Source organism: Gavialis gangeticus, unplaced genomic scaffold (genome assembly GCF_001723915.1).
Source record: "Gavialis gangeticus isolate Ggan-Ray unplaced genomic scaffold, GavGan_comp1, whole genome shotgun sequence".
Taxonomy (NCBI): Eukaryota; Metazoa; Chordata; order Crocodylia; family Gavialidae; genus Gavialis; species Gavialis gangeticus.
Window position 1 is genome coordinate 7,868,766 of NW_017728996.1, and position 22,383 is coordinate 7,891,148.

The window sequence follows — 22,383 nt, forward strand, 5'->3', positions numbered from 1 at the left end:
GCCACCCCCGAGCACTGACCCACGCTGTCCCATGCCCTGCCGGCAGCTGGGCTTAATGTCTGGTTCTTCAAGAACTGGTGATAAACAGAAGCAAACGTACAAACACCCTCTCCCCTGATAATACATCATGATCTAGCCCAGTGGTGCTCAGCTTCTGGCCCTTGAAGCTATGTCATCTTCCCACGGGCCTGGAAATTTGGCGGCAGGGGAGCAGTAGCAGCATAGTTGCTCGCAGAGCCACGGCAATTAATGCTGCCGCTGCTCCTACCCTACCAAGTTTCCAGACATGGGCTGGATGATTTGGCCCCACACATGGGCCCTCTGCAGCCAGATACAGCGCATGGGATCAGGCTGGCATGCTGGGTTGTGACCAGCTCTGAGCTGGATCTGACCTGCAGACCAACACTGTGCCACTCATTTGGCTCCCAGGCCAGAGTGGCTGAGCACTGCCCATTCACCAGTTGTGCAGCGGGCAAAAAAATCCTTCCTAATGCTGGGGAATGTGTGACAATCTTAGTTTCCCCTTCAAAGGGATGATTACCAGCCTTCCTGCTTGTGCAAAGATGCGGCGAGTGTGCACTACAGGCAGAGAACCCAGGAGACAGAAAAGACTCCTAGATATGCTGCTTTTTAAAAACCTCATGATTTTGTATGCCAGCTTCACAATATTTGGAGGCCCGACCCATGACTGCTTGAGCAGCAGGGGTTTCCTTCACACTGTGCTTGCTTGAATAGCGTTGCTTACCCAATAAGCTGAATTTTGTACCTCAGAGGGCGCGTCCCATTTTCAGGGCCCCTGGGAAACCACGCACGGAGGCAAGCCGCCTGGCTCCATGGGTCTTTAACACTAGAGATTCAGTGGCAGAGTTCAACACTTGCAGTCTTGTCATGAGCCAGGAGCAGCCTCCGCCACATCTTATTAAGTCGGCTCTTTCCAGCTCATTCCCCTTTCTTATCTGTTTTCCCATCGGGCATTTGCAGGCAAGGTGCCTTGCGCTGTCAAGGGAAGAGGCAGACAAGCTTTCTCTCTCGAGATTGATGCGAATGCTTCATGTGGCTGGAAAAGCCACATCACAGAAGAAGCTGTCCGAGCTCTGTCACTTCTCTAATTGAATTAGTTTTCACAGCCTCAGCGATTCCCTGTTCCATTGCCTGGGCCCCTTGTGTATCAGCGGGATGAGCTGTTCGTACCGCTCCACCTTGGGGAGGCAAGTGGGGGAGACTTAAAGGATGATGGAGAGCTAGAGTTAAATGGTTCCCTCATACCTACTTTTTTCCACCTTCTTAGCATGACTGTTGTGATTTCAGGCTATCGGAGGCAATTCTGCTGTCCTGCAGCTTCCCTCTGGGTGCTGATACTTTTCTCGGGGCCAGCTGAGTTGCTGCGTGCGGGGAGACGGTGAACACTTGCTTATCCTTCTGTGTTTTGGATACACAGGGCATGTCTACACGTGCTTTTACGTGCGCCTAAACTTAATGCACATTTTTCTAATGTGCATTAAGGTGATTTAGGCACACATCTACATGTGCATGCGCTAAGGGGCATTAATGCAGTGTGTGGACTGACTTGGGACTAAAGTTAGTAGTCCCAAGCCAGTTGACATAGTGTTAATGCGCCTTAACATGTCTATATGTGCATTAAGGCGCTTTAGCTATTCGTGCTTAAATTTGATACCTGCATGGGTGACTGGTGCCTCTTGAGTCTGGGGGGGCACCAGATCACTGACCTGTGGGGGGGGTCCCTAGTGGATGATCACCAACCCGGGCAGGGGCGGGGGGGGTGGGCAGTGGCCGATCACTGAGCCCATCACCAGCGGCGAAACCAGAAGTGCACCTCTGGCGGCACTTCTGGTTTTGCGGCTGGCGTTTTCAAGGGGTGCATGTGTATCTGCATGCACCCGCTACATGTTGTCAATGGATACCTGCTTTTGTAGGTATCAAATTTAGGTGTGGGTAGCTTAAAATCACCATTTTTAAGGCATATTAAGGGCACGCACATGTAGACCCATGCCCTTAATTGCCTTAGAAATGGCTAATGTGCCTTAAATCGGCACGTGTAGATGTGCCCAGTGTTGGGTTTTGTTTCATCCCCTCTCCCCCTTCCTGTTTTCATCCCTTTTTTGTTCAGTAATAACATTCCCTCTCTCTTCCTGGAGATCTGGCTGTAAATTTCCAAAGCCATCCAAGGGGTTGAGATGTTCAAAAATCTCATACTTGAGCCTTCAAAATACACTTTTCCTATACTTAACTGTCCTGTGAAGTTTTGAACCCTCCCGGTCAGTCTTTTATGTCAGGTTGCTCACTGAATGCCGGGTCTGTAGGAGTAGCCCCTTCCTTCTCATTTATCATCTGACAGATAAGTTGAGCTCTTCTTCCTTTGTGAAGAAGTCAGTTTGTTCCTGATGAGAAACCGCTGTGCTGTGTCATTTTGGTGCATGGAGCAAACAGCTCTACATAAAGTGCGTGAGCTAACACGCCAAGTCCATTCCTGACACATTCTAAGCCTAGGCTTTTTTTCTTTTTGGTGAGCATTTAGGAAACAGGCTAATATCTTCCAGGTGTAAAGATGAATGATTTGATTCGCTATAATTGTAAAGGGAACAAGAGAAAGTTGAACATGGAGCATTTACAGCTAAAGGAATTTTAAAGGCGCATTATCTCCGGCAGCTGCGAGACTCGCAGCAGCAAGTAGGGCAACTTTGTGAGCACGGTTGGTTCTCGGTGTCGGGGAAACGCGACGTTGGGCTCTGAAGTCGTCGGCTGTGTGAATCCTGCTTCTGTGTCAGAACGCCCCGAGAGCTCCAAATAAAGTATAATTTTAATTCCTTTCCATCATTTGCAATTAAATCCGTAACAGAGAGAGAGGAGGAGAGAGAAGTGAGAGAGGGAAAGGTTTCCAAAATAGCTTAAGAACTCAGGCAGCAGAGCTCATTACAGCATACACAGTGGCATTGTTTTAAGCTATTCAAGACATTACAAGCCTTTCAGTTCTCAGCAGCCGCTAACAAAGGCCTTTGATTGCAATCCTTCCACTTTCATAGAAGCCATTAAGCCCTAATGTCTAATGTTTTTGTGCTTTTAGGCATTCGTATGTTAGATGGAGATGTAACAGATGTTGTTGAAGCGAAGTCGCTTGGCATCAGACCCGATCACATTGACATTTACAGCGCGAGCTGGGGGCCAGATGATGATGGGAAGACAGTTGATGGACCCGGTCCGTTGGCCAGACAGGCTTTTGAGCATGGCATTAAAAAGGTGTGACTCTTTGAGTGCCTTGGAGACTCTCGGGTTTTGCTTTTTTGTTGGGTTTTTTTTTTTGCCCTTTTGCTCCCTATGAAGTTGAAGTGTGTGTGTGCGTGTGTGTGTGTGAGAGAGAGAGGCGGGGAGGAGGGTAGCTTGGGCAGAATTGAGATTAAAAGCACCCAAAGACTTGAGAGGGGAGAGTGTTGTTATGAGGTGGGAACAAAAATCCTGAAGTCTTGCTGGCATCACAACTTCCCTCATTGCCCTCGCCCGGGGAGCTTTCCTGGAGGAGACTCACGTCTGTTTTCCCCTCGTGTAAGCTGAGCCAGGGTGATGCCATTATCGAGAGCTCGAGCGGGCGTCTAGCTACGGCCACCCAGGCATCTGCCATGTGAATCCCTTTAGTCCTGCCCCCAGCACACACTCACATCTGCAGTTTGGAGGCATTCATATTGCTGGGTTGGGCTGATGTGGCTGGTGGGTAAAAGAGCAGGCGTGCTCTCAGACCCACTCCCCTGCAGCAGGAAGCTCCATTTTTTGATGCCTATCATTGCAGCTGCTCTGGGCATATTCTTCCCATGTTCAGGCTTTCCCCGTGCATGGATCAGTATCAGCATAAATCAGGACAACCCCGTTGCTTCGGGCCAGGAGGATCCCTGAGGAAAGAGGCTGGCCTTAACTTCGCAGCAGGCTCGGGGTCTGTGGCTCCAGTGAGGGAGGTTCATCCCAAGGTCTAATTCCAAATTGTAACTGGAAGCTGGGTTAAGAAATCGAACGCGTTGCAAGGGAGAGAATATTTTATTACTGCTGTTTAATTAGATTTATTTTCCCAGGGGTCGGGGGTAGGATGTCTATCTTCCTGTTGTTGCACTAAGGATGATCCACCCACTCCCTCCCTGCCCCAGCTTATTGTCCCCTCACCCTTGAGTCTTACATGACAGCAGACAACCAGCGCTGCCAGTTTGCGGGTGCAAGGAGATGGAGTACTTCCAAGCCAGGTCATGGGGTTGGCTGGTGTTGGGATTGCTGTTGTGGCATTGTGTCCCTTCTCCCTCTCTTGCCTCCCGTGGGTCAGTGTGCTCCATCTTGGCATTGGGCATCAGACCTGCAGGTTTGTGCAGGGCACCTCAGTGGATACATATGCGAGGCATGAGGGCAAGTTCCTGCCTGACCTCCTGTCCTCTCTGATAGCAATCAGAGCATGCCCTGGAGCATGGGGATGGCTCATCTCTTTACCATAACCCTGGCTAGTGTGACAGCAAGGCCCTCTCATGTAATGGTCTCATTCTTTCTTACCAAGCTGCTAATATTTATCCTCAGTGGCTTTGACAGGTTATTCCTGCCCTGCTTAAAGGAGTGACCTTTGTCTGTCCCAAATTTATTCCCATCTAAATTTGTTGAGTGACCTCTGGCAGGGAGTAGACAGGACCTTCCAGCTGTCTGTCGCTGTCTCCTTTCTCTTTGTACCGACCCTCCCTCCCCAGCCTCGCTACCTGTCTGGAATATTCCTGTTTCCGCTGCATGTCTTTGGAGCCGGCGTGGCCCAAATGCAGTGCATTACCAAAGGTCAGTTAGGTGGTTACTTTACAGTGTCCTTGTACTTCTCTGTTCCCTCTCTGATTGCTGATACAGCCTATCACCTTAGCTGGCTTTTCAGTAGCTTCTCTGCACTGCATGCAGCAGTCAGGTCTTCTCAGCCATGTCTACATCATTTCTGGTAAATGGGTAAAAGGCTGTCTGGGAGTGTAGGGGTTGATGGTTGAGGAGGCCCCTTCTACTCCTATGCCCCTCACTAATTCAAGACCCATTAATATGTGGGAAGAGTTGCAAAGAGTCACAGATCCAGCATAGATGTGTGCCCAGACACCGCCCAGTTCGTTATGATGCATAGCATGGTAGAGACCAAAGGCTCCAGTCAAGATGGGGTCTGTTGGCCTAGCCACTGTATAAAGACACAGTAAAGATTGAGTTCTAGCCCCAGAGACTTTTATAATTAGGAGCAAGTATAACCCTGCAACAAGAGCTGGGAGCAAATGATAAGGGAGTTGCAGGCTATGGCAAGCTTTTGAATTTTTGCTGGACCAAGCCCTGTCTTTTGCTGTGGTGCTTTCTGAAAAGCCAGCTCTGAGTTTTGGAAGAGGCGCTATTGCAGTATGTATGATGCCAGCCTACATAGGGAAAAGACCTTCCTTCGGACATCATGACCCCTTTTCAAGCACAGCTTGGTGCATGACCATGATTCAGTATCTCAGGCTTTGTGCGTGTCCTGGTGCCGTCCCTCGAAGAGGTACAGCCGGTTCAGATTGGACTAGTCAGACTTGTCCTGGCTGTCTGAAATCCTGAAGCCAGCTGTGTGCTTTTGGTGGTCAGCACGGAGTAAAATATGCTCCCTGGGGAACCTTAAATTGCAGATGTCTGTCGAGAACTCCCCTGCAACTTTGAGGGCAAGTCACACCTCTTCCTCCATGCACACTTTGGCATCTCCTCCTCATTTTTCTTTTTGCAACTTAAGAATTATTTCAGGGGATCTTGAGGGGAGGAGGGCGAAGTGTTGAGAAAAAAGTCCTGTTGTGGCATCGGCCCCTCCTTGACAGGGTGTCATTATCGAGTAATGCTGCTTGCTTGCAGATTTAGCTGTGCCAAGCGGGATGAAACATTGCAAACTGCCAGCATCCTCCGCACGCTGTGATTAGTATCATTTTGGGTTTGGGGTTTTTTGTGTTAGCAACAACACACCTGGGATGACCTCCAGCTCAAGACACGGGCATTCAGACCCTGAATTAGAGCGCAAGGAAAGGTGATCTCAGCTGCACTCCCCAAACCCACACGGCAGTCTCCTGCTGATGTACGAACAAAGCGGGGGCAGAATTGCAGGGTGGACGCTCCATCCTTAAATAACCCCATCAGATGAAGCATCTCAGTTGGTGCAGGAGGCCCCACGGGGAAGGATAGCACTACGAGGCAGGACGTCTTGGTCTTGAGAGCTCCAGCTGAACCGCTGGGATCCACAGCAAATTCCAGCATCACTGTGGGCTTCAGTTTCTCCATCTGCGAAATGGGGATGGGAGCTCCCTGGCTTTGCAAAGCTCTTTGAGAGTTTGGGATGGCAAGCGAGGCATAAATGGAAAGTGTGGTTCCCAAAGTCAGAGCTGTCGCACAAAGGGCCCTGAACATACCCTGGACAGCTTGAACATTATCTAAAAATAAGGTGCATGTTGGGGTCATCCCGCTATTTATTTAATTTCCTGTAGGTAGTCTGAGGAGGAATTCATTGAAGGACGAGGGAGTTCACTCAATGTAAATACAGAGAAGCTGGGAACCAGACATCTCTTTAGGTCTTCTTATCCACAGGGACGTGATATAACTAAATAGGCTCCAGCAGCTGATCAGAGCGTCTGGCATTTGGATGGCTGTAGTGTGCAGGAGATCCTCTGGCACTCAGGTTTTCACAGGTGTTGTCCCAATAACCACATCTGCTGCTTTTACTCAAATCACAACCCCTCAGCACGCTAGCCAAGGAGGTCCGATCCTTCCACAAGCGTCTCCCTGCTGTTCCCCACTCTAGCGGAGGGACCTTGCAAAGGGAAAGGCCCAGGCCCAGGCTTCATCTTCCTGGGTTCCCTGTGATTGTCCTTTTGGGAGGCTGGGAAGTGAGGCTGATGCACGAGGAAGGGATTTGTACCTACTACAAATGTTTAATGGTGAGAAGAACTAGGCATCGGGGCCCCCGCATCCCTCCCTTTCCACCTCCACCAGTGTCTTGTGCATCCCTTTCTTCCTCCTCCCTGCAATCCCCTCTCGCCATGCCAGAGGCTGTGTGCACGTGTGTATGCACACATATCCTTCATACCTCCACTACCTTATGCTGGGGTCTGCTCCATGCTCCACCTGACCGTGCTGGGACTGTGTGGCCCTTCGCACCCCCCGTCACCACATGGCTCTGTTTTCTCCTTCATCGCATACCAGGTCCCTTCATTTTCTGCCTTGTGGAAATGGGTTCTCAGTGGGGCCTCATTCCCTCACGAGCCAGGGGTACGCCGTGCCCTCCACTTCTCCATGTCCTCTATTCTTTTTGAAAGGCTCTGAGGATACAGGTCTACCTCTTCATTATGGTCCAGGCGCCATACCATGGCCCCCTATTTTCTCATGCAGCCGGGGGCTATATGTAGGTACCCTCCCTGCCTATTCTTAAGCCTTGTTAACACTTACCACCTTCTGGCACCACGCAGTAGAGCCATTGCTGAAAACCCACTGGAGCATGTCCTGATCTATGCGCCTCAGACGGCTCGGTGGGGCTCCACTGCTGTAGCCTTGTGGCAGGGCAAAAAGCAGCCAAGAAACATGCCGGCTGCTTATCAGCAGGATTGTCTTCTATGTGCCCCTTGTGCCAGCTGCTGGTTGGAGGGAGAAACCTGCTTTCAGCCACAGATCTTCAGTTCTGCTGGCAAACCCAGATCCATCCTTTTTCGCTTTCTTCCTCATCCTTTCCATCTTCTTGACTTCTTCTTCCAATATCTTCAGGCTATAGTGCGAGCAGGGGCACAGTTGAACTGAGGCTGCAGTGCATTTATGGCTACCACCCAGCAGCGGTTTCAGCTTATAGCACAGCTGCCCAGGGGGGTCTCCATGCATCCCTCATTTCACGGCATCGTTGCGTCCAGTTTCTATCAGAATCAATAGCATTTTGCCCACTGATGCCCAGAGCGTTCCTGGAGATACGGGGACTGATGGGATCCAGCGCTCAAAAGTTATCACGTGGCATCCAAACGGAGGGCTGTCACCAAGCTGGAGGCTCAGTCCGGTGACTGGTCAGACAGCTCTTCCAGGGGTGGAGTAGTTTCTCCAACACTGCCTGTCTTTTTGAAAGATTGGCTATAACTCTGCCAGGAGCTCAGTGCTTCAGGCTGAAGTTAAGGCCATGGCCCACGGTGCTTTCTGAAAAGCCAGCTCCTTCCTACATGAGTTTTGGAAGGGGCACTATTGCAGTATGTATGAAGCCAGTCAACATAGGGAAAAGACCTTCCTTCAGATATCGCAACCCCTTTTCAAGAGCAGCTTGGTGCGGGAACAGGATTTGGTATCTCAGGCTTTGTGCATGAGACTCGGCATCTCAGGCTTTGTGCCCTATGGCTTTACACTTCATTGTAGCTCCTGCAGGAGTTATGCTGCCCCTGGCTGAGCTTCCCTTGGGGTTGCTTGCTTACAGCTCCCTTCTTCCTCCTGAATTTCTGTCTGGAGGTCTAGTAGATCTGCAGGATCAGGAGATTTTGCTGTGGATCATGACAAGTCTCCTTCTTCTGCCCTACGGTGTCCCCTAAAGCCAGGGGGAAGCCAGGAGGAGAACTGTGGTCCACCAAACCCTTGCTCGGATCTGTCTGTATCTGAGCAGGAAAGGGAACCATCCAGGGAACAACAGCCAGGCTTTAATCATTTATGTATGATCAATTTGGAGAGCCACGAAGCACCTGAGACTCACAGATTTCTTCCCTGATATGCATAACTCCTAATCGCCCAGCCTATCTTTTTAAATTATGAAGAAAGCCTGTAATTGGCTCCTTAGTGATAACCTTTAGCCAAGTAGATAGCTGTGGCTGAGTTATAAATCCTTCAAATTGAGTTTCTAATGGAAACATTAATATAGCCTTTATCTATTGGCAATAGGACTGTGCCAGTGTTATCTATTTTCTTGTTACTTGCTCTCTCAGCCACACCTTATTAGTTCCTGAGCTAATGGGGGACTATTTATCCTATGCTGTAATTGATGTCTTTAAAGCCAGGATACAACCAGCCGGTGTCAATACAGCACTGAACTGTGTCATGAAAACAGGAAGAATCCAGCCCAATCTACTTTAAATTGACTGCTTTATCCACAGCCTGTAAAAGTCAGTGAAGAAATAAGTGGGTTTCACTGGGGTTTGGATCAGATTCGGACTGAAGCCTAGGATCCATGCCAGAGTTGCCAGTGAGCAATGCGGAGACCCTGAGCATTTTAAACGTCCCTGCAGAAATCTTGGCCATTTGGTGTTTGAGCATTAATGGAAGCCATGTCTTGGCTCCCAGGCCAACTTACAGTAGTTACGTTATTAGTCTTTCCCTTGCTTGTGGCTGGAAACATCCTCCAGAAATAGCTGCTTCTCCATCCCGTTAACATGATGGAGGAGAAGGGAGTTTTCCTTTATGAATCCCTAGGAGAGGAATAATTATATGTGTGCCCATCACTGTCTCAATATAATCCTGTCAAAGAGCTGGTTCACACCCATTGCAACGCCGCCGGAGACGGGTGTGAGTACGGGGTGAGTCAGACCAGAATCTGAGCCCTGGACGGAGGGCCGAGGATCTGACTGCGCCGCTCGCAGAGTCTGGTGGTGTGCCGTGTGAGCCAGCTGGTCGGGGGCCAGCCTTCAAAACCAGGCTTGTCACCTGAGCTTAGGAAGTGCCAACGCGGGCGCTACAACTCACAAAGTACGTGAGGCACATTGTGGATCCCCTGCATTTTTATCAAACACTGATCACTGCTAGATCTCTTCCTTTTGGATGTGCTTGGCAACTCGTGACTGCTCCCTAGGTCAGCTGAATGGCATTGAAAGAAATCCTGGAGAGACCGTTTTCTTGGGGAGTGGATGTGTGGGTCTTAACCTTCGCAGGCAGTCATTCAATGTCTTCTTTGTGCCACTTGCAGCTCTAAAGAGTATCAGCATGCCAAACTTTGCACTACCAAACCTGCAAAGCCACATCTGTTTTTGTATAGAAACTCTACAGGGGCTTGCTGAGACAGAGCCAGCCTACGTGAACTGATCACTCAGCCAAAAACATGGATTAGGATGTTGACAGCTAAGAGATCCAGGAAACCCTAGAGAGATGGCAATGCTGTACTAGGAAACGGCTCATTGAAGTTCTGGTAGTAGTTGGCCAAGTAGTCAGCCCATCGGAAAAGTAGATAGACTTATCCAGGAGCAGACGAGAATCGAATGATTTGGCTATTGAGTCATCCTTTTTTTCTTGCACAGCTCCAGACAGCTCCATTAATCTCTCCTTTGGAAGTGTCCTCTTTATTTGGCTGCGAGGCAGACCAGATAATGAAACCCTTTACAAAGTGAGGGAAGCAGCCCAGCTTATCCCCGGTATCCAGAGGCAGGGCAAATAGAGATTATCAGCCCAGAAGTGCAACTAGACAGGTAATAAACCATCCCTCTGCTCGAACTCTTGGGGGAAGTATTAAGAAACCCTCCCCCATCCTTTCAGTTGATTCCTTGGGGAGGGAGAAGTCAAAAAGTCTTTCCCTGCCCATAAACCTCAGACCTGCCTGGAGTCTTTCCAAAATATCTCTTTGGGCACATGCCAGCTTCCTCCCCTTGGAAAATTGGGTGGCTTTCCCCTCACCTCCCCACCCCTTGGGAGCTACTTTCCTTTAGCCCCTACATTATCTTTTTGGATCGAGTTTCTAGCAGGCTAAGTGGGACCAAGCCAGAGTCTCCTTGTAGGTTAGTTGTAGGTGGTGGACTAGAAAAGCAAAGTGCGTTTCAGGTGAAGGTGCAGCTTGCTTAAAAGGGCATGTGTTTTCAAGGCTTCCTGTAGTGCCAGTAAGAACCGCTCTGGCTTTTCTGCTTCTGTCAGATAGTTTGCTGGAGTTGTCATTCTCCACCAGGAGTTCTCGTTCTCCACCTGCACCTGAAAGCCTTTGATATGGTATCTCATCCTATTCTCACAGATAAACTGGCAGGCTGTGATGTAGATGATTACACAGTCTGGTGGATGACAGATTGGCTGACGGGTCACACCCAAAGAGCGGTGTTGCACGGGTCGGTATCGACCTGGAAAGGTGTGTGCAGTGGAGTCCCGCAAGGCTCAGTCCTTGGACTGGTGCTATTCAACGTCTTCATCAGTGACTTGGATGAGGGCGTGGAAAGCACTCTGTCCAAATTTGCTGATGATACCAAATTGTGGTGAAAAGTTAACACACTAGAGGGTAGGGAGTGAATCCAGGCGGATCTGGACAGGTTGGAAAAGGGCAGAACAGGACAGGATGCAGTTCAACAAGGACAAGTGTAAAGCGCTGCACCTGGGGAGAAGGAATCCCTAACACACTGACAGGCGGGGGGATGACCTTCTCAGCAGCACAGCAGCAGAAAGGGATCTTGGAGTCATAGTTGTTGACTCCAAGATGAACACGAGTCATCAATGTGACGAAGTGATCAGTAAAGCTAACCGCACTTTATCATGCATTAGCAGATGCATGGCGAACAGGGCCAGGGAGGTGATGCTCCCCCTCTATGCGACACTGGTCAGGCCGCAGCTGGAGTACTGCGTCCAGTTCTGGGTGCCGCACTTCAAGAGGGATGTGGGCAACATGGAGAGGGTCCAGAGGCGGCCGCTCGTATGGTTAGGGGCCTGTAAGGAAAGCCCTACGAGGAGAGATTGAGGGCCCTGGATCTCTTCAGCCTCCACAAGAGAAGGCTGAGAGGTGATCTTGTGGCTGCCTATAAATTCATTGTGGGGGGAAGACAACAAGGAATAGGAGATGCTCTGTTTACCAGGGCACCCCTTGGAGTAACTAGGAACAATGGTCACAAACTAATGGAGAGCAGTTTCAGGTTAGACATCAGGAAGAGCTTTTTTACGGTGAGGGTGGCCAGAATCTGGAATGGGCGTCCAAGGGAGGCGGTGCTCTCCCCTACCCTGGGGGTCTTTAAGAAGAGGCTGGGTACGTACCTGGCTGGGGTTGTCTGACCCCAGCACCCTTTCCTGCCCCGGGCAGGGGGTCAGACTCGATGATCTGTTGCAGTCCCTTCCGATCCTTGCATCTATGAATCTATGAACACTTACCTACCTACAGGCCAGTGGCGAAAGGCTATATTGACCTACAGATCGTGTGAGATACATATAGGGAGTACATTGACCCACCTACCAGGCCCGAAAGCCTGAGTCAGGTGCTTTAATAATGTCCCTTCCTCCATCCCTTCTCCTCTTGTCCCCGCCGCCTCCACCCCACCCCAAACCTCACCATTCAAGAAGCTGTTCCTAGGAGAGAAACACAGGCTTGTTCATGTTTGACTGGCTCCCAGTCATGTCTTATATGGCACTTTTTTTGGTGCTGTGTGACCTCTGTCTCCAGTGTCCCTCCTCCTTGCATCCCCTCAGGTTCTTGGAAATTGTTCCCTTTTTGCTATGGTTAAGAGTGGGAGGTGAGACAGTTGCTTTTTTGGTGTCAAAACATAGGTCCTGATGTTCTCTGCTCTCGTGATGTGATTATCAAAGCCCGCATGACCGTGACTTGCATGGTGGTATTCCTGATCTCTGTGCTGAACTGAATGAGAGCAGGCTGCAGCCCAGGTCCTGTGCGGGAGTGGCATTACCATCTAAATGTGTCCCATGGAAAGACCAGACAAGGACCCCATTTGTCCCATCCCTTCTGTGTCTAAACAGGACTCTAGTGGAATTTCCCCCCCTGGTGAGGATGGAGGGCTCTTGGTAGAGTTTAGATCTCCCTGCTCTGCTGTGTTTTGGCTCATGAGAGGTCTTTGGGCTGTAAAGACCCTTATTGTGCTCTGCCCCCTGCTTTCTCACAGAGCAGAATCAAAATCTGGGCTATGCTGAGACTCTGTTGGGTGTTGGACGTGTGGTGCCAAACCCTGGCTGCTTCACCAAGTACTGGTTCCAACCTAAAGTGAGGGGAAAGACTGGTATAAAGAGATAGTACCAGGCCATCTTTTTGATATAGAAAAGATATCAAATCTTACAAGATGTTTTGGGCATCTTCTGGTTCAGTGGGATTTTTTCCCCCTTCAGTGGGCACGTGTACATGTGTTATTGCAACACAATAAACTCCTGCACAGTTTGCACCAGAGTTTATTGCTCCCAGGTACAGTGTTTACACATGCAGTCAGGACTGCGGCATGTTGAGCCAGGGTGGTGCAGCCCCACCTGGCAGGGGGCACAGGGGCCAGCTGGCCAGCCCAAAGCTCCTCTGCCCCGGCTCAGCATGGTACGTAGTGGCTGCCTGGGACACAAGGGTGCTACAGTGCGGGCAGTCCCCGCACTGAAGCAACCTCATGTCCAGCCAGCCCTGGTCACCATCTACACATGTGTTGCGGGGGAGTAAATAACTCCACCATAGGATAGTACTTGTGTCAGGCAGTACAGCCCTCGGGTGGAGTTAATTAGCTTACTCTGGCCTAATAGCACCATATGTGTAGATAGTGACACTTTACTGAGGGGCTAATTAGCAAACCCCATGCACGTGTAGTTACCCCCAGTTAGAGTTACTGAGCTAAGAGGAAGGGAGGCAGACTCTTCATGAGCCCTTTCTTTTCATCCCTCTGGGACAGCTGTGTCCATCAGAACAAGGTCACTCTTGCAGGACTGCCGCCTGCCCTGCTGCGTGAAGGGGCATCTGCAGCTGGCTCGGCATTTCCACCCCATTGCCATGTGGCTAGGAACGTTCCCTGTAGAGGGTGTCTGCATGTCTCTGTTTTTAGTCTTGCTGAGGGAGGAAACATAATTAACATTGAGATTTTTTTTCCCTTTGAAAACTTGAAAGAGAGCCATAAAGCCTGTTCCTCCAAGGCTCTTCTGCATCTCTGTCCTATTGAGCAGTAATTGCCTTTGAGACTGGTGGTGGCTTTAAACAACAGGCATGTAGATATGCACCACGGGCAGAGAGGGGCTTTTGAAATGGCAACTTGTTTTTTAAAGAGTGTTCACTGGGAGGGGGAGCTGGGAGTGCTGTGGGTCCGAGAGCCAAGGGAGGTGTCTGCGGAAAGGATTATATGCAGCAGTTGCTTGTGATAGCAGGGAATGGGGCTTGATAACCCAACAGGTCCCTTGCACTCGTATGTCCCTCGGTATGGGGTGGAGTTATTGTAATGGTTATTGTAATGGTGTAGTGGTACTGTAAGAGTTATTTTGGGCCCGGCTTGTTTCCTTATGGGTTTTTTTGTGTTTTGTTGGATGAATATTCAGGGCCGTAAAGGACTGGGCTCCATTTTCATCTGGGCATCAGGAAACGGTGGCAGAGAAGGAGATTACTGCTCGTGCGATGGTTACACTAACAGCATCTACACCATCTCCATCAGCAGCACAACTGAGAATGGTCAAAAGCCCTGGTACCTGGAGGAATGCGCTTCAACCCTGGCTACCACCTACAGTAGTGGAGCTTTCTACGATCGGAAAATTGTAAGTGTTGTCTCTGAGTCTCGCTCGCAGAGATCCACCCGCCTAAAACCTTCCCAGTGGTTCAGCAGGAGTGAGGTGTGGCTGAATGATGCAGAGTTCAGCTTCAGGTGCTCGCACCGTCTTTCAAAACTTCTGGGTACTGCTAGTGCCGTCGCTAGGCTTCACCCCAGTGGAGACTGCAGCTCAGCAGTGAACGGAGCGAGTGTAGTTTGCAAAGCCCTGTGGGCTCCCTCAAAATGAAAGCTGTGCTATAAGACTAAATCCCTGCTTGAAGTACATACCTCCAATGTAGTGCCTTCCGTGAAAATCCATGCTTCATTAGACTTTCATTTGGCGTTGGGTTTTTACGTTTCTTTCCGTTTGGGACTTCTTTACAGTGAAGCCTCAATCCTGAAAACACAGAGGCCATGTGCTCCGTGTCGAGTCGGTGGGGCTGCTCCTGTTCTTAAGCTGAAGCCTGCGCGGGTTTGTAAGATCAGGACCCTGTCTTGTAATTTTGGGCATGTCTGCATGTGCGCTTTAGTTCTCATGAGCTTATTTTAATGGGCATTAAAGCATCACGAAAAACCATGCACGTTCACTAATGGACTTTAAAAAGGCTAATGCACCTTTTTCTAGTACCTCACAAAGGAGGTGCTAAATTTAGTGTGCATTAGCAAAAGCACATTAATGAATGTGTGGACCCGCCCTTTAAGACTCGATTCTGCATTCTGTTTCTCGGGCTTTACACTGATGTAACTCTGAGGGTGTCATTGGAACCAGTTGAGAGGACGTCTAATAGGAGAAGAGAATCCGACTTCTTTTATTTCTTTAATAAGTGAAAACCTGTACAATGTTCCAGGCCTCCTAAAGCGATGTGACTGTGCACATATTGTCCTGGGCCCTCCCTTCTGCATGGATTTAATTTGGTTTCTGAGTTACTTGCACCATAGCTTGAGGTGGGGAACAGAGAGGGAGTGTGGTCCAATGGTTCCAGCCATCTGCCTGAATTCAAGTCCTTGTTGTGCTACAGATATCCTGAGCAACCTCAGGTCACCTGATCTCTCTGGACCTCATGTTCCTATCTGTAAAATGGGAATAGTGGCAGTTTCCTACCTCAGAGGCATGCTGGGAGGATGAATGTAGTAAAGGTGTGTGGTGATCAGATAGTATAGTAACAGGAGCCAGTTAATTATGAAAATAAATAGTGCTCCAGAAGTTTAGAGAGAGACGTGTGCATGCACTGCTTTGGTAGCAGGTAAAAACACCTAGGAGCTATTTCTTTCCTCCTCGGCACTTTTCCCCCATAGGCACAAGTTGGATGGGTTCCTTCCCCTCAGCCATTACGTGCAATTATTGCAAACGAGTGTGGAGTGTTACAGCATCTGTGCTCTGATTACGTTAATAGGAATTTAATGCTGACTTGAAAGGTTCGTGTGTCTGAACCACAGACCATTTTTAATCTTAAAAGTGATTTTTAGAGCCCATGCTGTAAATGTGGTGTAATTAAGACGGCGGTTTTATGCATGCTGTTTAAACAGAAAGCTTGGATATTTCAGTAGAGGTGGAAGGCCGTGTTTTGTAGCTGTGAATCCGCGCCTCTTGATTTGCACAATCTGTGCTAGGAAATGGCTCTTTATAAAGGATGCTTATTTTTACATTGATTGGTAGAAGCAGAATCGATGCTTTATACACTGCAAACCCAGCTGGGAGATTGTGCATGGCAGCAATGTTTGCTTGCTCGGGAAGGTAATAGTTTGAAAAGCTGGGCCCTCTTCTCTGACTTACCTCTCTGCTGGGGAGCTCAGAGAAGCGGGGCAGCAGGTCTGGCTCAGGAAGATGCTTGCATTCAGGACACCCACGGGCTGGCCCACAGCCGGGTGGGACATGAGCTAGTCTCATGTAGCAGATGTGCATTCAGTGAGCTCCTTGCTCTGGCAGCTCAGATTTATCGCATTGCCTGATCAGTCACCCTGAGTGTGGCTAAAAAGGACCTTGACCTCCAGCAAAACAGCTGTCTGGGCAACAACCATTTATCAAAACTTGATCATCTTTTTCCTGTTCAGTTTCTTCTAAGAGAAAAGTGGGACAACATCCATGGCTTTGAATGAATCTCTCCATGGACCATTTGGATAACTTGATTGCCTGACAAGTTATGGTGGCTTACACCACTTCCTAAAAGCAAGACGTTGGGTTTGGAGAGTCCCTGTGCATCATGTGAAACGTAGCCCTTGTTGATATTACTCACTGGCCCTGCTCGTTACCGGAGTTAGCTGGGAATTTTTCCATCGAATTTATCCATTGACAGAAAACACAGTTTTTGCTAAATCAGATTTTTCTGCAGGAAACTGTTAGTTTTCCCCATATACTTTGATTTTGCTACATGACATTTTTCTCAGCTATTTCTTTCACCAACAAAATAAAACCAAAAAGAAAAGTCAGCAGTTCAGCCTTTTCTCATTAAGTCAGGATGGAAACAACGATTGAAACACTGAGATTTCCCATGATGGAAAATCCAGTGTTTGCCCAGGTCTCCTCATTCCCTGCCCAAGCTAATGGAACTAGTGGATGGAGTTTCATGCTTTAAGAGTATCCTCAAGTTTTCAAAAAAAACAACCCCAACCCTGAAAGGGACACTAGACACACAGCATCCAGGGGGAAAAAAACTACCCAGTGATCTGCCCAAACCTTATCTATTAACTTTTATAAAACTCATGCAGCTAAACGCACCACAGCAGGTTGTAGATATTATCCCCAGACAGCAGCTGCTTTGGAAATATAACAGACACCTCCTCTGAAGAATAAGTTGATACACAGATAGTCGCATTGCATCTCCAGAGTGTCTCAGTGCTCTAGAGCTGGCTACTATTGACCAGCTTAGCAGGTGTTACCTTCAAGCAGCAAAATGGCTGGTGGGATGGAGATCTGCTTTGATCCAGCTGGATATTTTTTTGTTTTAACTTTTTCTTGGGCAGGTGCAAAATTGTCGTCTCCAAAAATCACGAGAGTGGTGCCCCAAATCCTGAGATCTGCTTAAAAACTGCAAGATTTTGAATAAAGAAATAAATAGGTAAAGATGGTTTGCCCCAGGTTCTGAGCCTTTGGAGCTCCCTTTTCCAAACTTATTTGAAATGAGTTTTTCTTCTTCTTTTTTTTTTTTTTGTGAAAGGAAAGCTGATGCCAGGAGGGGTGGTTTTAAGGAAAATACTAAGTATCATAGGGCTCAAGGTAAAACTGGGAGTGCTGGCAGCCCTAGGGTGCAGATATGTCTGATTTAATTTCTCATCTGAAAGCATGTACATGGTGTTTTCCTCTTCGTGTGTTTAAATGATGGCGTTCAGAACTAACTTGAGTCCCAGGTGGGACTTGAACATGGAGGGAAAGGTGTTACTAGCTGAGTCCATGCCTACAGGCATCTGCATGTCTATGAGCTAGATCGTTATGGGGGTGATACTCATATCCTCATCTTCCCAGCTGGTAATGGCACAGTAGACAGATTTGTCTGCCTTGCAGCTGTGGCTGGCAGTAGCAGTTTGCTATTGTTTCCCAGGACCCCAGCAGTGACGGAGAGTGAAAACTTGTGTTGATATGACCGCAGCAATGCAGGAGATGCTGTCCCTGCTCCTGAGGTTTCCTGGTGCAGCATGGATGCTTGTTTTCCAGGCACAGCTTTCTACAGGTTCATGATCCTCGGCAAAACTACTCATAGTTGTTTCTCCCCTAATTTAAGTCTTTGTTTTCTAGCAAAGTAGCCGGAGCACAACTTAAGATGGGAGCTTGTGAAATACAGCTTTTGATCCCATGTGCATCCTTGCCGTGCTTTGCTAAGACCCCGATTCACAAAGACATCTGCTTAAATCTCAGTATGTGCTCAGCTGGTGATTTCTGTGGGACACCAGTGCTGGAGCAATGTACATGCCAACCTGTTCTCCTAAATCGGGATGCTCTTGCGGGCAGGTGCCTGCATTTTGCAAATTTTCCGGTTACTTTCTTTGTGCCGTCTGCCCTGCTCCCCCCATGAACCTCACTGTCCTCCTTCTGCTGGGATGCCTACAAAACCTCTGCACTTCTTAAGCAGGTGGTTTGCTCTGAGTGCTCGGTATTCTGTTGCTCATTATCATCTCGTTGTATTGCACCTCCACCAGTTGCCTTTCAGCATTACAAACCAGGGGTTGGCAACCTACAGCCCAGAGGCCAGATCCAGCCTGCCAAGACCCTGGATCCGACTCATAAACCCAGCGGGCTTTGGTTGCATTTGGGCAGCGGTGGGCTTTGGCAGTGTCCCAGGCATAGCCAGGGGTGGGGCACTTCGGTCCTGCTCCAGCCGGGTGCCAAGGAGAAGTGCTAGTAGTGGCAGTTGCTGGGTCCTTGCTCCAGCCCACCCAGACCTGAGCCAAATTATTTGGGCCCGCTGCCACAAAAAGGTTGCTTACCACTGTTAATAACTCTTCACTTCTCAGGGCAGGAATCCTCTTTCTATGACGCACAGCACCTAACAAAGTAGAGATTTATTCCCAAACTAGGACCCTTTGGCACGGTTGCAACGTAGTCTGCTCCCAGCCACGTGACGGCTCTTTAGGGCTTATCACAGTCGAGGCTTTCAATCAGTAGCCATTCAGCTGGTCTTAAATAAACTCTGATCCCTGAGTGCTAATCTGTGCACAGCAACCTTCTGTGTGCGAGAGGGGACTTGGCCTGTCTTGTAATCTTAGATCTCCGTAGAGATCTGCACAGTCACTAGCTGCAATCACTTTGTCATTAGGTTACCACGGACTTAAGGCACCGCTGCACAGATGGCCACACGGGAACCTCCGTCTCTGCACCCATGGTCGCAGGCATCATCGCCTTGGCCTTAGAAGCAAAGTAAGTCGTTCCTTCCTTCCTTTGTCGACAGATTCCTGCATTGAAAGTTCAGAATAATAGCAGGGTCCCTGACAATCGCCACCGAGGAGAAGGAACAGGTGTTTTCAACAGAGCTGGTGAAAAGGGGGGAAATCGTTTCATGGGAAATGTCAAACTTGTTTCCATTTTATGGGGTTTGGACAGTCCCCGTCTTACACAAAACAGTCGTTTTAAGCCTTTTTTTTTAAACCAATGTGATTCTTCAGACTTTTTTCCCCCCGAGAACCTGGCTGTCACAGCGAGATGACACAGACTTCAATAGGCCAAAGATTTTGCTAGCTCCTTCAGAAGTGATTTTGATGCACTGTCAACTAAGCATGCTGTGTAAGATGGAAAATATCAGCAATGTTGTCAGGTTTTTTCCCCACCCCCTCTCTAAATGTTTCATTGTGGCTATAAGGAGGCTTTGGAACAACAACTGAAATTCATTTGGTGGGAACCATCTCAGCTAGCTCCATGCATTAAATGAGCCATGTTTGATAAAAAGGGGATCCCTTCCTCAACTCAACTCATCCTTTCCAGCCATCTCTCTTTCTTCCTCTCCCCCTCATTTCCCTGCTCTGAACAGCTGAATTTAAGAGCATACCCTAACGATCGTAACAGCTGCATCACATCAGATCACGAAGCGGGTGAATGATCTTGGGATAAGCCTTGTCCTCGCTGCGTGTGCCTTGCCACTGGCCTGCCTCTTCTAACCTAGGGGTGTCTTCTGATGCAAGGCTTCTGTGGATGGCAGCTGCCCTGGTGTCATGTGGAGTGAGAGGAGGGTCTAGCATCCAAAACAGTCAGGGTTTGCTTCAGTATCGTTCAAGTTCTCGGTGCAGATCCAGGCGTGTGGGCATCGCGGGCTCCCTGCAGGGCATAGCCACCTAGCAGCTGCACAGCCCTGCTCTGCTTCTCCTCTGGTTTCAGACAAGGCAGCGGGAGGTGTTTTCTGTGAAAACAGGCATTTCACTTGGGACTGCTGATTCCCAAGCAGCTGGACAGTTAATGGGCCTGATCCTGCTCCCTTTGAAGTCTGAGCCTGTGCTATTAGAGGGCTGTGTGTAACAAAGCTGTTGCCGACATCTGCTGATGCATGATCCAACCCTGGCAGAACGCTGATAGGACTTAGCCTCTGAAAAGATTTCACTCTTCATCCCATTGCAAGGCTGGCTCCTATACATTTCTTTTCTGAGAAGCGTTTCTTCATAGACAAGTGTCTTGAAGACCTTCTCAACTGTATTATTTTAGGGGAGGGCAAGAGAGCAGGAAGCAAAATCAGGCTGCGACTCCTAACTCCTGCAGCCATGAATAACCCGTAAGCGACTGTGATTGCACAGTCAGAGGGACAAATAAGTCATTATGTTGATGCGATGGACCTCATGGCTGGCATTACAAATGCTGGCATAGCTGGCAACTTTTGTTTTCATTACCCCCACCAGCTTTTCAGTGCTTGGCTCTGTTTTAAATCAAGGAACCCATGTTGGGTGAATACATTCCAGGAGATGTAATTTCCATTACAAATAAATTAGGAGAGTCAGATGTAATTTTTGGATTGTTTAATTGGGACATAAAATACACATGAGAGAAAGCCAAGCGCTGGGATATTCCATTATTCCAAGAAGAAATGCATTGAATTTCTTTTGCTACGTGCAGCTTAGAATTGTAAATCAAAGCTCAAGTTGCTTAAGTAACATCTGTAGGAGAAAGCACAAAAAAATGCTTGTGAAACATTTCTGAGCTGCAATTCTTATGTATGGTTAATGTGCAAATTGAGTGCAATTCACGCCAGTACAGAGGACCAGCACGATGCCTAAGCGCTATTTAAATCCCACATCAGCTCTATTTTAAGCTTGTTTTTCACCCTAAACGAGGAATGTGGTTTATTTCCCACGGGGCTTATTGTAGGAAGTCAGGGTTTGCTGTGTAGCACCTCATCCCGTTGGCTTACAGGCTCATAGAAAACTCCAGTTGGAAGGGCCCTCAAATCATCTTCTCCATCCTCCTGTTCAGGGCAGGATCATCCCCGTCCAAACCATCCCAGGCAAATGTTTGCCTAATTGGCACTGAAAACTTCAAGTGACGGAGACTGCACAGTCCCTATAGGTAGCCTCTTCCGGTGCTGAACTGCCTTTGGTGGCAGAAAGTTCTTCCTAATATTATCTACCCCAAATTGCCATTGCTGTATCAGGTCAAGTATGCTTTGTGCATTGACCGGTGCCTGGTATTTTGGAGAAAGATGGACCGATGTAGAAACTGCTTTACGGTGTAGATTTCCTTCCTGACGTCTGTGAGGCAATCAGTTTATGTTCTTAAGCATGAGAGCTAAATATATAAGTCGGTCTAATAAAAGATATCAGATTCACCCAAAAAACCTTGTCTGCCATAGCTTGCAAACACTCATTGCAGACTTATTGGCCATCGTATTACCCATGCCATCCAGTGCCCTGCTTGGCTCTGCTTCTCTTGATTCTGCCACTGCTTGGCCATTACCTCTCTGACTTGCAGAAACCATTCCCGCTGGGAAGACGGGGCGGAGTGCCAGGATCCTTTCAATCATCACCCATGCCATTAACATTTTAATCACGGGTTTATGCTATATTTCTTGTAACGGTGGTGGAGAGGCAGTTCAGTCTGTTATCAAGGGGTGCTCTCTGTTTCTGCTGCAGGGAAGGTTGCGCTCTCCTGTTCATACTGCAAAACATTCAGAGCAGAGCGTAGCTGGCAAGGTAGGGCTGGCTGAAAGTCCCTACTTTGGCACAGTGAAGGCTTCCTATAATTTCCATTGTTTTGTATCCTGTATTATTTTAGCCCTTTACTGACCTGGAGAGATGTTCAGCATCTGATTGTTCGAACGTCCCGGCCGGTACATCTGAAAGCACTTGACTGGAAAACAAATGGAGCAGGACACAAAGGTGAGGCAGACTGGGATGGAAAAGGGAGGGGCGTCGGACTGAGCAACATTTGCTGCAAAGGGGCAGAGACAGCGATATGTGGAGAAGAGGGTGAAGAGCAAGGCCATTGGTGTCACTGTCTGCACACTCCGGGGAGAAGCCCTTTGGGAGGGTCTGTGCCGTACTACTGCAAAGCCTTGCACCTTGGCAA

At 48.7% G+C, this 22,383-nt stretch overlaps 1 protein-coding gene across 1 annotated transcript in view; it reads left to right on the plus strand.

The window, feature by feature from the left end:
* Nucleotides 1-22,383, plus strand: part of PCSK6 (proprotein convertase subtilisin/kexin type 6) — a 153,382-nt gene that overhangs the window by 61,072 nt on the left and 69,927 nt on the right. The window contains exons 8-11 of the mRNA XM_019503812.1: nt 3,083-3,255; nt 14,203-14,415; nt 19,157-19,257; nt 22,090-22,193. Coding sequence (XP_019359357.1) covers nt 3,083-3,255; nt 14,203-14,415; nt 19,157-19,257; nt 22,090-22,193 — 591 coding nt within the window. The remainder of the gene's footprint in view (nt 1-3,082; nt 3,256-14,202; nt 14,416-19,156; nt 19,258-22,089; nt 22,194-22,383) is intronic.